This window comes from Danio rerio, chromosome 23, assembly GCF_049306965.1.
Source record: "Danio rerio strain Tuebingen ecotype United States chromosome 23, GRCz12tu, whole genome shotgun sequence".
NCBI classification, from domain to species: domain Eukaryota; kingdom Metazoa; phylum Chordata; class Actinopteri; order Cypriniformes; family Danionidae; genus Danio; species Danio rerio.
Window position 1 is genome coordinate 33,041,652 of NC_133198.1, and position 16,399 is coordinate 33,058,050.

A 16,399-nucleotide genomic window follows, 5' to 3' on the forward strand; every position below is an offset into this window, starting at 1 on the left:
AAGCTCAAGCTCTAGCAGGATATCCCGGTTGATACCTGCTAAATGCTGCTGTGCCAACAAGGTTACTAGTAATTAAATGGGTTAACATGTGCGTGACCCTTTTGGAAACTCTGACAGATAAAAGGATGAAGTGTTTCCATGACTTGGCATTTTGCTAGTCACTTGCTGTACAGTACTGTCTATCACTGGCATTGAGGAACTTTGTGAACTTTTACATTGTGATATTTATTTACAGGTTAATTGTTAATACTAAAGAAGATTAGGCATGGTTTTGTCCATGGCTTTGTCTGTTTTTTGTTCTGTTAAAGGGAAAGTTCACCCTAAAATTTAAATTCTGTCAGCATTTAGTCTTTTTGACATTCAGTTATTTTCTTTTGTTAAAAATAAAGAAAGATATATTGAGAAATGAAAAAAACTGCCTTTTTGTTTCTACTATGGATGTCAATGGCTGGTTTCTAACATTCTTCAGAATATTTCCTTTGTGTTCAACAAAATAAACAAAAATCCTAAATGTTTATAACAACGTGAGTGTGAGTAAAAGGGAGTAAATTTTCTTTTATGGGTGAACTACAGTGTGTCTTTAACTTCAACAAATAAAACAGGGATGTTGTCCCATGCAGAACATGATTTCAAATCAATCATTTAAATTAATCTGTTGAATGATTGAGTCTCAGTGAAACTTACTCGTGAAGTCATTGATACATTAAGTTATTGCTCACTGAGCAAAGCAACAAATTTGCAATTTTTTGCTGCCAACACCCAAAGCATGGCTGCTTCTGCAAGGAGGTAATCTCAAAACTCAAAGCATTATATGAAGATCTTCTAAATCTTCAAACTAAAATGAAGATTAACCAAGTCTTACTTTTAACCTTACACACCTAAGATTACTTTTATTGCCAACATTTCTTTTTCTTAACTCAATTCCACACAAAACATGCTGAGAACTACAAATCCCCTAACTAGGTAGTTTGACCAACACAATTTCTTCATGTTGTTTTAAAACAAAATGCTTAAGTTAACTTGATGGTTTACAGTTTTAAGTGGACTGAACATAAAACAAAAAAAAATTGGCCAAAGAAATTGCAAGAATTGTATTGTTTCAGCTCATTTTAAACAAGTAGTTTGAACAAGCAGCAGTAATCATTTTTTGAGTGCACTATTTCCTAATGGCAGAAAAAATGTGGCCTGACATATTGGGGACTGAACATGGACATTCTGTACAGTACACAGTGAAAAGTCTGTGCAGAGACATAACTTTTTTTAGAATAATGTATTCATCCTTCACATATAATGTATCTGTTTATGAAACGAACAACAATAGCCAAGATCAATACATGCAGCAAAAGTTAATTTAACACATTATTTATGTTAACAACACAGCACACATTCACTGTCGGTACACATCAAATCCAATCACATGCAGCAACTTTTATAAATGAGCCTCTTAAACTTAAAATGAGCCTCAAAAATTGGAGGACAGTTGATTTAAGTTATTTTCAGAGCCAGATGGGCTGATCTAAGAATTTACAGAAACTGCTGATCTACTGTAATTTTCATGCACAACCATCCTTAGGGTTTACAGAGAATGCGATAAAGAAAGAGAGAAAATATCCATGATCAGCAGATCTGTTGGTGAAAATGCCTTGTTGATGCCAGAGGTAAGAAGAGAATGCCCAGATTGGTTTGAGCTGATGGAAAGGCAACAGTAAAATACAGTAAATAACCAAAGGTCACGACCAAGGTCTCCAGAAGAACATTTATAAAGCAGATAAAACCTTGAAGCAGATGAGCTACAGCAGCAGAAGAACACTCTGATGTCAAATAGCAACAAACTGAGGCTACAATTCAAACAGGCTACAATTCAAACAGGATATTGATTATTTAAACGCCACATGCTACCTAAAGATTATTGCTAGCCATGCCCCATCTCTTTATGGCCACACATTGTCCCCATCTTGTGCTGGCTGCTTCCATCAGAATAACACAAATATCACAAAGCTTTAATCACTCTAAAATGACAACGGGTTCAATACATTCTAATGGTCTCTAGAGTCACCACATCTCAATGGAAAACTGATCCAACTGGCATCAACCAAAATCGTTCTTGAACATTTCCAGCATTGTGTTAGTTCTTTGCCATATTTCTGTGAAATTCAAGTTTATTTGTATAGTGATTTTCACAATAATTATTATTCCAAAGCAGTTTTACAAAATAGACACATTATTACACTACAATCAAATAATTTGAGGGCAAATAGGTCCATGCTGGTGCTAATAAGGCATACCTATAAATGTCCTGTGAGTTTATAATCATAGAAATATATCTATTTTTTTGTTTTAAAATATAAAGCATAAAGATGAGCTATGATGGCATGGGTAGCCTTGTAACCCCACATTTTCCTATTTACAGAATACTTTTTGTCAAATGACAGGTATAAAGATAAATAAAATTAATAAAACTATATGTATACACCAGCAAGTCGAGTAAGTCAAGCACACTGGCCTAGTCAAAGTCCTGACCTGAATCCAATTGAGATGATTTGTGACCTTAAAGCAGGCGTGTCCAAAACTCAGTCCTTGAGGGCCGGTGTCCTGCAAAGTTTCGTTTCAACCCCAATCAGACACAGCGGGGTTTCATGACTATTTAAAAAGGTGCTTCTCATTTGAAAACCCTCCAATGTGGCTGAATTACAACAATTCTGCAAGTTATCGAAAACTCTTGATTGCTGTTGTTGCTGTTAAGGGCGGCCAAACCAGTTATTGGGTTTAGGTTTTTTTTTTTTCAAACAGGGCGATGTAATTTCATTTAGTTTGTTTTCATTGAATAATAAAAGCTTTTTTTAAAAACTGCATGATGTCTTTTGTCATCTTTGTCTGATAGTCAAATCTTTGATGATCTGAAACATTAAAGTGTGACAAACATGCAAAAAGAAAAAAAAAAAGATGCACACAAACACATTCCCCCTCCTTTCACCATCTTTCCAAACCATCCAGCCTGGATTCATCCAAACTTTATTGCTGTCTCCTTCTGGTTGAATGGAGCCCTCCAATTTAATATCCATACAAACTAGCAGCAAATCAAATTAAATCAGAAGCAGAGCAAACTGCTTTACCCATCCTCCAAGACATGCCCTGGTTATATCCCCTGCTTCATGAGGCATTGTGTGACACGGTTTATCCATCCACTAACAAAGTCTTCCATCATGCTTGGCAAAAGTGCAAGACTAACACAACATTTTACAGACTTGCTGTATTGTCAAAAGTCTTAACAGACTTTTACACAAACCAGTCCACAGAAATCTCACAAAAGACTCATTCGTACCATTATTAATGACTGCACTGTTCATGTGAGTCAGCTACATTTTGCTCGGCTCTCCCCATCTATAATCATTCAGACAAAGCACACAAAACAACCAAGCAACAATGCTGACTACAGAGTACAATGTCAAACATTTTTGAGTGATAAAACTAACAGTGGAAATGCTTTCATCAGCAGTATGATTTAGTATGAGCATTTACCCTGTCATTTCCTAATATACATTTATTATGTGGCTTAACTGACTTTTAAAACAGACAGAAGCCTTAATTCTTAGCTCAAGTCTTAACAAATCTAATTTTCAATCAGTTTCAGTGTTCTTCTAACTGTCTAAGGGCCGCTGCGCCAATCTCTCTAACTGCTGTCTGATTTAACACTAATTAACGATTGTGCCCTTGAGGCACATTGTGTAAGATAAAAGCCACTAAAGCAGAATGTATTTAGCAACACGGGTCTGGGGTGTGCAAAAATATGATGTGGTTTTGACCAATCACTGCCTGAATCAACCATCTGCAGAAATTTATTTGCTTTTTTTGTCTTAAAAGCAACCAAGAGTGACCACAGAAAAATACTGTGCATGGTACGCTAAGCAAACCATCATCCAGTTTCTAAGGCAATGTCTAATACTACAGTATAAGGATCGACATGTTTCTCAGATCTAATGAAGTAAACTGAGCAGGATGTGGCAGAGTGCAATCAGTAAATAAAGTCTGGAATTAAACAAGGAGCTTTCTAATTTAGTACACGATAATAGCTGCAGAAACACTGAAAACTGCACACAAATGATTCCTTTTATTACAAATAGGACTGTGGTGACCTTAACTTTTAAAAGAAATTACCTGTTATGCTTATCTGAAGCTCACATTAACTGTTCTGACATATTCAGCAATCTTTTAAATGAGGTCAAATTTAATGAAATGTAACTGTCAGACAAACTAAACTATGAAATAAAGATATTAACTTAAAAAAAAAATCATATCTCTCGTGATGAACTGCCAGTATTGTAATCCTCCAAAATTTATCATTCAAAATGTGCTGAAACGAAACACGACACGACATTACAGCGTCATTTTTGAGCTCCTGAAACATGGTAGAGAATATTAAATCTGAGGTAAAATAAAACAGAGAAGTTGCAGGGTTATTGAGTTCGTTAACCCTCTACCGCACCATGTCGCCTCAGGATAATAAAGCAATTTTCCACACTGTGCAAGAACAAACAGTAAAAGAGTGATTGATTTTTCTCCCATCAAAAATATATGAAAATTGTTTAACTTAATTTTCCAACGTTTACGGCTTAGATTTGTTCACCGGGAGCAACATTGCATGACAATGAAGTGGATACAGCTCACCTGCTGCATTGCTATGACACATGCAACTATGATAGAAAATATGGCAACAATATGTTAATTTTTTATATGATTCAGAATTAAGGTAGCTACATTCTTAAATACCTAAGTAACACATTTAGTATAATAAAATTACATAGGACTCATGTAACACTCAACGTAAAGTCTATTAAGATAATAATAAAATGCACCACTGCACTTTAAAAAACGTTAAAACATGATTTCAAATGTATTCAAAATGAAAGCATCACTTAAAATGAAACCCCTCTATCTTTAAATCAGTTGCCTCAAAGCAACATAAAAAAATACTGAGTATAAGCTCTACTTTTGTTTTTGAGTTTAGCTACGAGGCACATTTCATGCAAGAAAAGTGTGAGAAACTTTTTAAAACTACTTTGATAATGCGTCCTTACACAATACCCTACAGGCTATATCGCATGCCTATTTCCATTCAGCACATCACTATCAACAGGTTGGTGAGCATTACATTGTTGGAAAACTATAGGCACTAGTATAGTGATTGCTAATCTCTGTTTTCCCGCCACAAAATTCACCCATCAACACTATAATATAAAGCTCTTTAGAGTAACTTGTGTGATGTTTTTGAATATTTCAGGCTCTATTTAAAACGCATTGATGTTGAGTCGCTGTCCTCGGTGCTGAAACAAGAGCGCAGATCACAGCACTGCTGTGTGTGTTACACACGTAAATACACACACTTCGGTCACGACTGCAGATAACAAATCCACTAAATGACAAAACTGCAGCACAAATGAGCTGTTTTTCTTACTTTTAGCGTGTAGCGTTTTGGTGCAATAAAGTGTGATACAATCAGATGTTTGTCATTTCCTTTTTAAGATTGAAACGAGAGTACAGCGAGCGAGAGCCGGTATTTGTTTTATGAAGCATGAAAGCATCAAATACTGCTAACATTTTAAAACAGACGAACTAATGCATCTATTCGTCTCACATTAAAGTGGTCTGCTTAAGTTCAGCTACTCCAGCATTTATTCAATCGCATCGTGTCTTCTTGTGACTATTTTGGAAGTTGGCATATTTACTTCAGGAAACTATGAAGCGCCTTTCAGTGCCTAAATTCAGTCCAAATGAGTCTTTAAAAAGAGCAAAGCCATGAGCGTAAATGCAAAACGTGCAGAACGCCGCATTTCACACTCGAAACCGCTGTGTCCACTTGGTCTTTCACAGACGGAAATGACAAGGGTTTAAAGTGGGCTAAGTGGCTACATGTCGTAACTTCAGAGACAAAACTACATACACACAGACACTAGGTTCATTTAAACATGTCCAACCTTCTATTTCACTGTCCATGGAGATGGTCCCTTGTCTTTAGGAAAAGCAGATGTCATTCATCGGCATCCTGGCCACAATGTCCCAAATGGCCGTGTCTTAGCCTACACACGCAGTTTGCCCGTATATTTACTAATATTGGGCAAAATAAATATTATTTTTTTACACTAGGGGAATGTCCTAAAAGGTCTCGTCAACAATAGAAGAAAGTGTAGAAGCGACGTGCTGAAGCAGAGAGGAATGTAAAGCCCGCTCACTTACTCTCGTACTCTCCCCCCGCCCCTCTTTACTCCAGCACTACTGCCGGTGTTGCCAGGTCCGCTGATTATAAACCACTTTGTGCTGTTTTCCCCCTATAAAGTCCTTGTGGCTTACGTTTTTTTTTGGACTTGTTATTAAAATACAATCACCATTGTGGCGTATGTGATTTTTCAAATTACATATTCAATTACAATATCACAACTGATTTTCGATCAATCTATTATATCTAATGCATGTGTTTATTTTCTACTTAAGAATAACACCACCATCAGCAAGAACAAACCCTGAGGAAATCCCCTTATTTCCCAGCATTTGCTTAAATTTCTTGCGAGCTTTGGCAACATCTACTGCTGCTCCCCCTGCGCGCGCGTGCATGAACCTCAGCGCGATGAGACGCTGCGCACGTGCCGCAGGTAAACAGACGCCCTAGTTTTTCCACGAGCCATACAAAGCTAAAAAATAAAAATAAATTAATAAAATACCGAAAGCAAATGCTGAAATTATTAACAGCGAAAGACAGCATGTGGCACTGTCATTCCAACTAATTACAATGATACATTTCCCTCAGATTTTCAAACAAAATTAGCTTTAATTTTGGAGGCAACCCAAAAATGAACCAGGATATGGGTAGTTGTACGTGACCAGACAAATTATTTTATGTCTGTTTTCCTACAATCCTCAAATGACTTGAACTAAATCACTGTTAAAATACTGGTTGATCTAACAAACAGATAAAGAAAAGCATCGACTGACCACTGAATAACTAGACAGTGATTTAGATCCACGGCGGACAACATGAACCGGCATAATATATTGGTCATGGTTACAGTGCACGACGACTCCAGCCTGTGGCTTCCCACCTGCAATGCTGCAGAGAGCAGCGAAGCCCCGCCCCCATTCTGCATTATGACAAATCAAGGCAGGCAGCTGTGTGCCATTAGAGCATCAGAGCGCGCAGCTGAAAGGAAACGATAAATGTCGTGTCAAACAGCAGACGCTGAGCCTTGTCTTCAAATCGTTTTATTTGACAGTAGTGCTCGATATAGAAAACAGGCTGTGGTTTAATGACCAGGAGTGAGAGACACTCCACAAACCTCCAAAATCCAGTGAATGGATGGAGTGTGATTTTACAGATATGGCCTTAGGAGAAATAACACCGTCACGTCACGTCAGACACGTCCTCGGTGTACACTGTAAAAAATTACATAATAAAAAACCATGGCATCTTATGTTTTTCTGTTATTTTAACAATTTAGTAAGTTAATCAGGTTTTAACGTATTGTTTTAAGCTAAACATTATAACTTGTTGTTATTAGCCAGCTTAATTGACGCAAGTAAAAATGATTTAAAAGTAAAGTTAAATTGATTTAACTTAAAAATGTATGTGAGCAACATATTTTTTTACAGTGAACATTTTATTAGCAGATACTTCCAAAGTGAATTAGAAATTACCAATACTGTTTTATATTATGCACACTATATTTTCTATACATGGTTTTTGGTGAAATTTTCATTATTTTTAAATAATAACAATAACAAAGTACATAATTTTAATCTCAAAAGTCATGTTTTGTAAGCTTGTACAATTATCCATTAATATTCTGAACAACTTTGCCAACTAAAGTGATGGCCAACCCAGAAAAAAGATGCTGTTCGTTTTCTCAACCTCAGGCCATTCAAGATATAGATGACCAATAAGTCAACAGCTATTATTTTCAAATGGCGAGGCAACAGCATTCAAATAGTACTAGGAGTTGGGATTTTAATATTTGTTTAGTTAAATTTAGAAGTGTAGTGGGGTAAAACATATTTATACAAGTGCAATCATGTGGAACAAATTACCAAAACATACCAAGACATAAGGAGGTTCAAAAAAGCGATCAAACGGTTGTTTGACGGGGATAGCTAGTTTGCATTGCATGGTGGATGATGATGTTTTTTGTATGTTATTGTGTTGTGAATAATTTTGTTCCTGTTTTAAAATGTGGAGGTACTGTTTTTGTTTTTTGATGCATTGACTGTATTTTGTAGACATACTTTTTTTTTTAACAGAGAGGACCACAATGAAAACAAGTCTCGACAGTTTTATTTCAAAATGTACACTTAAAAAATATTTATTTTTTTGTGCTCGTTTAAACTACTTATTAGTTAATTTTTTAGTTAATTTTTAAAAGTTCAATCCACATAAACTTGTTAAAATTGTTAAGTTAACTTAATCAATTTGTGTTGGGACAACATGAATGAATTGTGTGGAACCCAGCATTTTTACAGTGCATGGGATCCTTGTATTTTTTGTACAGTTTGTGTAAAATTTGTCAGATAAAAATTTTATTCAATTCTACCGACACTTTTACAAAAATAAAAACCAAAAGATATATAGTGTAAACAAAATTAACACCCAAATTAATGTATATTAAATGTACACTGTCAAACCCAAAAAGTTAAGGTAACTCAAGCTATTTAAGGAAACCGATTGCAACAAACCATTTCAGTTCAAAAACAAATCCTAATGAGTACTGTGAACTTAATCCATTTGAGTAAACAAAGCAATTTGAGCACAGTAAAACCCAATAAACTAAGAGAACTCAAACCTACTAAAACCCAATAAGTTAAGGCAACTCAAACCATGAGTAAACTGATTGCTACAAACCATTTGAGTTAAAAAGGAATCTATATGAGTACTGTGAACTTAAGTTGAAGTAATGAGGTATTTAAATAACTTATTACCTTCAACACTGAGTCCAAAACTGAGTAGATTTAACTTTCAGTCAATTTTGAGTTAACTACACTCCTTTCATTTGATAAAGTTGACTGTTGTGTATGTTTATGTATTATGTTTATAAATTCATTACATTTAATTCTTATGAAGTAAAACCTTTTTATTTATTTACTTTGAAATTGCAGCTTCCAGGACTAGTAGTATTTTGATTGTATGTAATTAACATAAGCCCAGGCTCTAGATTGTCATGAATGAACTCATTCTGAAGGTAATAATGTTGTAAATAATGATCAGTTTTTTGCACATACTGATAATTTCACTTCATAAGACCTCAAGGTATCCAAAGAGCCATAGGTAAAAAAAAATTGTTTTGCCTGTATGTTTTTTATTACTCTCAAAGTGCCAGTATTACCATATTTACCACTTAGTCAGCAGTTTTACGCTAAAACAATTCTTCTTTAATATTATACTTAAGAAAAGAGAGCCACCTATATCTTGAATGACCTGAGGATAAGTAAATTTAAAAGCAAATTTGCTTGAACTATTGCAAATTCACTTCTAAATACCCCACTCGGTTGAGCCACCCATTATTTCATGAGTCAGATCATCAGTCGGGAATACCTTACAAAATGGCTTTGTGATTTCCTTGCACACACACCCTCATTTCCAGGCAGCACCGTGTTTCATGACGTGCTTAAAGTCAAACCAACTGATGACTCACTCTAATTCAGTTAAGCTTATTCTTAACCACTAATCCACTAAACCTGCCTTTCGCTACTTACGCTTTTAAAACACTGAGTTACACACTGTACGCCAAACTCCCATTAACGCTGAATGACCATACTGTAGTATAGCATAGATCACTTGATTAGTAATTTGAATAGCTTTAAATACAACGCAGCATGCATTACTTGTTTTTCATACACCAAATCCGGAGAGTCAAGTGCATGCATGGTTGGCTGTGCTCTCTGTGAGATGTGAATGACCTGGTGCTGTGCTGTTTAAATGGGCCTTGTTTGGTCCTCTGTTGATCCCTTTCTCTGCCTTAAGGGCTGTCTGCATTGCAGCTGTCCCTTTCCACAGGCTCCTCCACCATGCCCTACTTTACCCTGTCAATGCACACTGCAGTAACAACCCTCACCCCCCGCCCCCACCTCCACAGACAAACAGCACCACACACAGGCACTGGCACTCGCCTCTGTACTCAGACTCATAGGAGACAGAGCACTTAGCTTGTCCTTAAAACACACACCCGCACACACACCTCCCATATTAAATATCAACAAAAACTGTACGTTTAATAGATACATGCATGATATCCAGTAAGAGTGAGTGCACATTTCCCGGGGTCCCTTTTTACTGTCAAGAGTGGTTCAGTGCCCCATGTTAAACAGCTGCTGGCCCCCCTAATTGAAATTGGGAAATAATGAATGAGTTTATATATGCATTTACAAAATAATCAGTTTGAACTAGACTGGACAGCTAGTTATGTGTATACTGACTAGTACTGTATGCCATCAACTAGGAACGATCCGTATATGGTCAAGTCTGACCATCGCCGCAATGTTTGCGGCATCCTTCGCTTTGTTATTGCTCTGTTTAAGTGATTTAGAGGTCATGTTTAATCGAAATGATAGTTTTACTTAGAAGTGTTCAGATTTTAGTTCACAAGTAAATGGGCTTTATGCAAGTTTAAATAAAAAAAGCACAGGAGCATTACAAACACTTCTACTCCATTGGCTCACCCAACCGGAAATCAAAATTTTTGCATCTTCTTGAACAGATTTATTGGTTTAAAGTGTGCATGTCCTTTTGATGGAATTTTTAATGCGTGATTTGACTGGACAGGAATCACAGGACTTATTATTCAATTAAGCCAATTGTCGTAGATAAGAAAAAAATAAACATATAAAGAAGTTACATAAATAGAGCAGTAAAAGTACTGACACAGCACTAAAAAGGTATTCAAGTAAAAATACACATTTTTAAACTACTCAGTGAAGTACACTTCTTGAGGAAAGACTACTCAATCACAGTAATTTGATTATTTGTAAATCACAGTGGTGTTGAGTAGGGGTTCCCAAACTTTTCAGCGACCCCCAAAATGACAATTTTTTAGATGATTAGATCAGATTTAACTTTATTGTCATTACACATGACCAAGTACAATGTAACGAAATGCAGTTTAGGTCTAACAAGCAGTGCAATAGCAGCAAGTGCAGGGTAGAGGAATAAGTTATAAAGTGCCAGTGACTTGCGACCCCAATATCCTCTGAGGTGGTTATAAATACAGAAACCTTGCCTGCATTGGCGCGCACACACACACACTAATAGACCCAAGTTTGTTCATTGTTTAATTTTTTAATGTATGTAAGTGCTGTAAATAGGCCAGAAAGTTTAACCTGGTGTTATAAAATCAATCTGCTGCAGCTGACGCTATTGCTATTTCTTTAATATCATGTTATTACCCCAGGATTCGCAATTCTATAGAACTAGTAACTATAAGCTACTATAGTAACTATATGGCAAATAGTAACTATAATCGACTATTTATTTTTCTCTTCAGTCGGTTATGTATAAAATATTCTTATAACTTCTGGTTTAATAAAAATAAGTCGATTTTTGAAAATCACCAGGCGACCCCCCTTCATTGTCCCAAGAACACTCTGGGAGTCCCGACACCCACTTTGAGAACCACTGGTGTAAAGTACCAAATTACAAATACTACTGTAATTGAGCATTTTTTTCACAGGAATTGTAATTTACTAAATAGTTTTAAAAATGTGTACTTTTACTTTCCCTTAAGTACACTTTTAGTGCTGTATCGGTACTGATACTCCACTACTGTCCTTCAATCTGCAGTCACTAATATATTTTTTCCTGTCTATGGGGATTAGAAAAATCAGTCCTGAAAGTCTAATTAAATCGCACATAGAAGGTAACTGGCATCATAATGAACTACCTCAAGACATGGGTGTTTTATAATGGCAGCAAACTGTATGGAAGCATTAAAAGTGTCCAAGAAGACATCCAAAATCTTTACATGCAGTTGTAGCCCAACGTTGTGGGTACATTGCATTTTGTTTGATAATGAAAATCGGGTTGAGATCAGAACCCAACGTCAGGCCGACGACGTCAACGTCCAACCTAAAATCAACCAAATATCAACGTCTAATGATGTAACAGCTTGACATTGTGTTGATGTTACCACTATGATTTCTATCAGATGTTGGATTTTGGTTGCCATACCAAACAAATAAATGTCAGTATTTGACATCAATATGACATTGGTTTAAGATGCTGGCTCGACGTTGGAATTTGGTCACTTTCTAACACAACCTAAAATCACTTTTTACAGCGTAATACTCACTACTCTTGAGTACTTTAGAAAGAGCTACTCTTTACTCATACTTTGAGTAATATTTACAACAGATACTTTTACTCTACTTGCGCTACATTTTTTTTGGCAAGTAATGGCACTTTTACTTGAGTTTGATGTTCAGTACTCTTTTCACCTTTGTTAATTGTGATTGAGTTTTTTTTTTCTCTCAGGAATTTCACTTTACTGAGTAAAGTGAGAAAATTAAAAGGAGGAAATTAAAATTGTGGCGTTTAAAAGTGGCCATTTCATTGTCCCCCAGTCACTGTGCTCTAGAACAGTGTTTCTCAACCATGTTCGTGGAGGACCACCAACACTTCATGTTTTATGTCTTCTTTGTCTGTCACACCCATCACAGATCTTTCAGTCTCTGCTAATGAGCTCATCATCTGAATCAGGTGTGTTTGGTTAAGGAGACATGTGTTGCGTCCCAATTCGCATACTATCCATTCAAAATAATCCATCCTGAAAATATAATTAGTATGTCCCAAATTGCAATGTGTTGAAAAGAGACTACTAGAGATTACTGTTTCTGGTAAAAATTTAAAATGTAAAACCGTCCATACTCTAACCACTGATATTGTCCACAGTGCATTTTGCGTTGGACGTGTATTCAATTAGAACTACAAACGCGTACTTACATAATGAACGCGCGAGACCAACCGCCAAGTAGAGAGACTTTGGTAAAGATGTTTGTATGACTGTTAATAAATATCTAGCCCACTGAAAAATCGCGTTTTCTATGTTATATTTCATCTGCAACATCAAAACTGAACTTATATAAAGACGTGTTTGTCATTAACATCTGAATGCATAATTATCCAAAGACCGGAGTAGATTTCTCTGCATGAAAGACTCGTGAATGGGAGATTAAACTGCTGCTGCTTCTCCAATAAGGTAGGAAATTAAATATGACAGAAATGTAAATGATGTGTGAAAGACTGACAGGGCTCATGACTAAGCAACACAACAATCTGTTAGTTAGGAAGTAGTGTGTCCCAAAGCTTGCATACTCTTCTGTTATACTGTACACTCAAAAGTATATACAGTATTTTTCCTTGACAAAAGAGTACATACTTTAAGGGCGTAGTATAAGTATGCAAATTGTGCATGTAAAGCAATGGAAATTGTGAAGAGCTGGTGGTAGTCCAGAAATGTGGTTGAGAAACACTGCTCTAGAACCACCACTATTTGCTGCTATACTGGTTTAGCTCAGTCCCCTGCTCTCCAAACATCAGGCTTGTAAAACACATACTGTATCTGAACGCTGGCTGCAACGCCTCGCTGGCCAAACCATTCATCGCAATAGTTTGTCTTGGCTTAAACCTCCAACCACCTGATCGAAGCAAGGAGATTAAAGCTTCGGACGTCAAATTGGCTGTCGTGTTGCTTTGTCCATATGCTCCAATATTTTCATAAGCTCTTTGACGCCACAGTCTTGGTTTGAGGCAGCCTGGGTATCGTTGAAGCATGTGTGTAGGCTTGTATTTAGTTTGCCAGGCTTTAAAGAGGGCAAATCCCCCACAGCGATGGCATGATTAGACTTAAACCCTTGTGTTTAAGTTAACACTAACAGACTAGGACAGCTAAAGGACACTTGAGGAAAGTTCACCAATATGAGTGCGAAGACAAGAAGCAAGAACTGTTTATTAATGGATTTAAGGGAAATGTCTTTCTGTAAAACCAACATACACTCTTATTATACACTTTAAACAAGTATTAAGAATGAACTTAGATCATTATAAACTATTAAAGTATTTGATAATATTTGTATATTTCTAAAGTTATATTAAGAAAAAAGTTGTTTTTTGTTGTTGTTTTTGTTCATTTATATGTAAAAAGAATGTGTATTTACCTATATTTTTTATTTATTTTAACTAATTTCAACTTATTTCAACTAACTTTAACTTATTTCAGTTTTAGTTTCCGAAATGTTACATTTGATAATATATTTCCTTTCAAATATTTTTAAATTGATCAAAACATTTATAAAAGTATGACATGGTTTAACAATGAACAAAAGTACTTTTTTATAATAATAGTGATAAAACATAATAATAAACTAAATTATAATGATAAATCGACTACTTATAAATGTATTATTTATAAATTAAATCAATTAAATGATTCCTATTGTGCATGTTAATTAAACAACCACACTGCATATTAAGTTAATCTTGATAAAATATTGCATAATACAATTGTGCATTTTACGCAACACAAAACACAAAAGTTCCTTACAAACACAAAGACACATGCCAGATGTGAAGAAGCAATCAACCCTCAGCTTGTCTTATGTCACAAAAAGCTCATCAAAGTCGTCAGTGTACTATTTCAAGACTGCCCTTCCCCTTGACCTTAAAGTATTAACCACTTATATAAATTACCGCCTCCATCTCCCCTTTGTGCTTGCCATGCTTCAGTTAGATTAAAGCATCAAAAGCTCCTCCTGTTGTTCCTTAAAGCCCTTAAACAGACATTTAACCTGACCACAGGGTGGTCTGCACTCCCTCTGATTTGGAATAACACACCTTGGCACCCTTGGTAAATAGGAACAAAGAAAGTTGTAAAAAATCAACTTTGTGTCTTTGTGACATTTTGCTAAAAAAAGACCAACATACACAATGTTTATTTTAAAAATATGTGTGCCATATCATTCAAAACATTTTTGAGGTACATTCCTGCTGATATTTAATAATTTTTCGTATACATGGGCAGTTTAAAATTGTTCAGTCTTGACCCGTTAATATAAAACAAGCAGTTATTTTAGAATGAAGAAAGTATTATTTGTTGTTCAATAGCTCCTTAATCTGCAAAATGTACTTCATCATTATTGCTTCATATACTATTATTTAAATACTCAATAATTAATTAGCAAACATCCAAAATAGGGAACAACTAGATACTGTTAAAGAAACGTATAAACTAAACACTTTTGTAATAACAGACATATAGGCAAATAAATTCCATTGTTCCTATGATGAATTTCACATGATTGCATTGATGAGCAACATCACACTCGTAGGAGTGTGATGTGGCTGTATATCGGCACTAGTGGGAGGCGCGTTGCCTTAGTGTTTCACCAGTGACGATATGTAGCCATATCTCACAACAAAAAAATGTGATATTGCATTTACACAACAGTTCAACGGCATAATCGTGTATATATAAAAAAATTAAACACTGAAAGACTTAAAATCCATTTGTATGAGGAACTACTTTCTTCTGCCATTCGTTCACCTCTGCAGCTGACGTCAGAACAGCAGAAGCCATTACTAATTCGCCAACGTCACTTTAGAGCTAGTATTTGAATGATTCTCTAGCGTAATATCTAAAGTGACGACAAAACAGTTGACTTTGCTGACATTTTAAGATTATAAGGCTGAACAACATGAAATGCTATCAGTCTAAAAAGATATCTCCAGTATTTCTCTGTTGCAATCGGGGGATTATAATAATTAACCCCGACATGACATTGATTTTAACCAGCTGTAGTTTAAAATTACGCTGAGTTTTTCCTCCTCTAAGGGATTATTATGCGGTCTCTGTCGCCATCTTGTGGATGGTGCTGTATCTACAAAATTATAAATATTTAAAATAGGCACTATCCTAAATAAACTGCATAGTTGCAATCTAAACAACTACATTCATGCCTAAAAAAGCCTCAAGAGTACATTTTGTTGTCCAACATCTGCAATATTTGTTAAACTGTAGAGAGTTTATTGAGCTGCTGTCACTATTCGGGTGGAAAAATATAGAATTGTTAGGAGGATGTAGGAGTTCTGATATGGCAGAATATTGCACTGCTATCAGCCAATCAGATTCGAGAACCAGAGAGAACTGTTGTATAAACATGCAGCATTTCCATATCTTCTTATTATTAACAATTTTGAGTTTTGTATTTAAGCTTCACACATACCAAGTTTATTACAGTCATTAAAGTGGTGACATGTGGATACCAGCCATATATTGCTATCATGTCCTATATAAAGTATTTGGAGCTTCCTAAAATAATAATGGACTTGTTCTTATTTGCTATTTTCTCCCACAAAGATCTGGCAACCAAATTG

At 35.7% G+C, this 16,399-nt stretch overlaps 1 protein-coding gene across 44 annotated transcripts in view; it reads right to left on the reverse strand.

Annotated features, from left to right (window-relative positions):
* The window catches only part of camta1a (calmodulin binding transcription activator 1a), a 639,110-nt gene that overhangs the window by 40,563 nt on the left and 582,148 nt on the right, over positions 1-16,399 (reverse strand). For 2 of the 44 annotated variants that reach the window (XM_073939173.1, XM_021470007.3), the window contains exon 1: positions 5,973-6,241. The exons of the other annotated variants lie outside the window; for them this stretch is intronic. In XM_073939173.1, coding sequence (XP_073795274.1) covers positions 5,973-5,991 — 19 coding nt within the window. In that variant the 5' untranslated portion in view covers positions 5,992-6,241. Of the gene's footprint in view, positions 1-5,972; positions 6,242-16,399 lie in introns of those variants that run through there. 44 annotated transcript variants of the gene reach the window in all.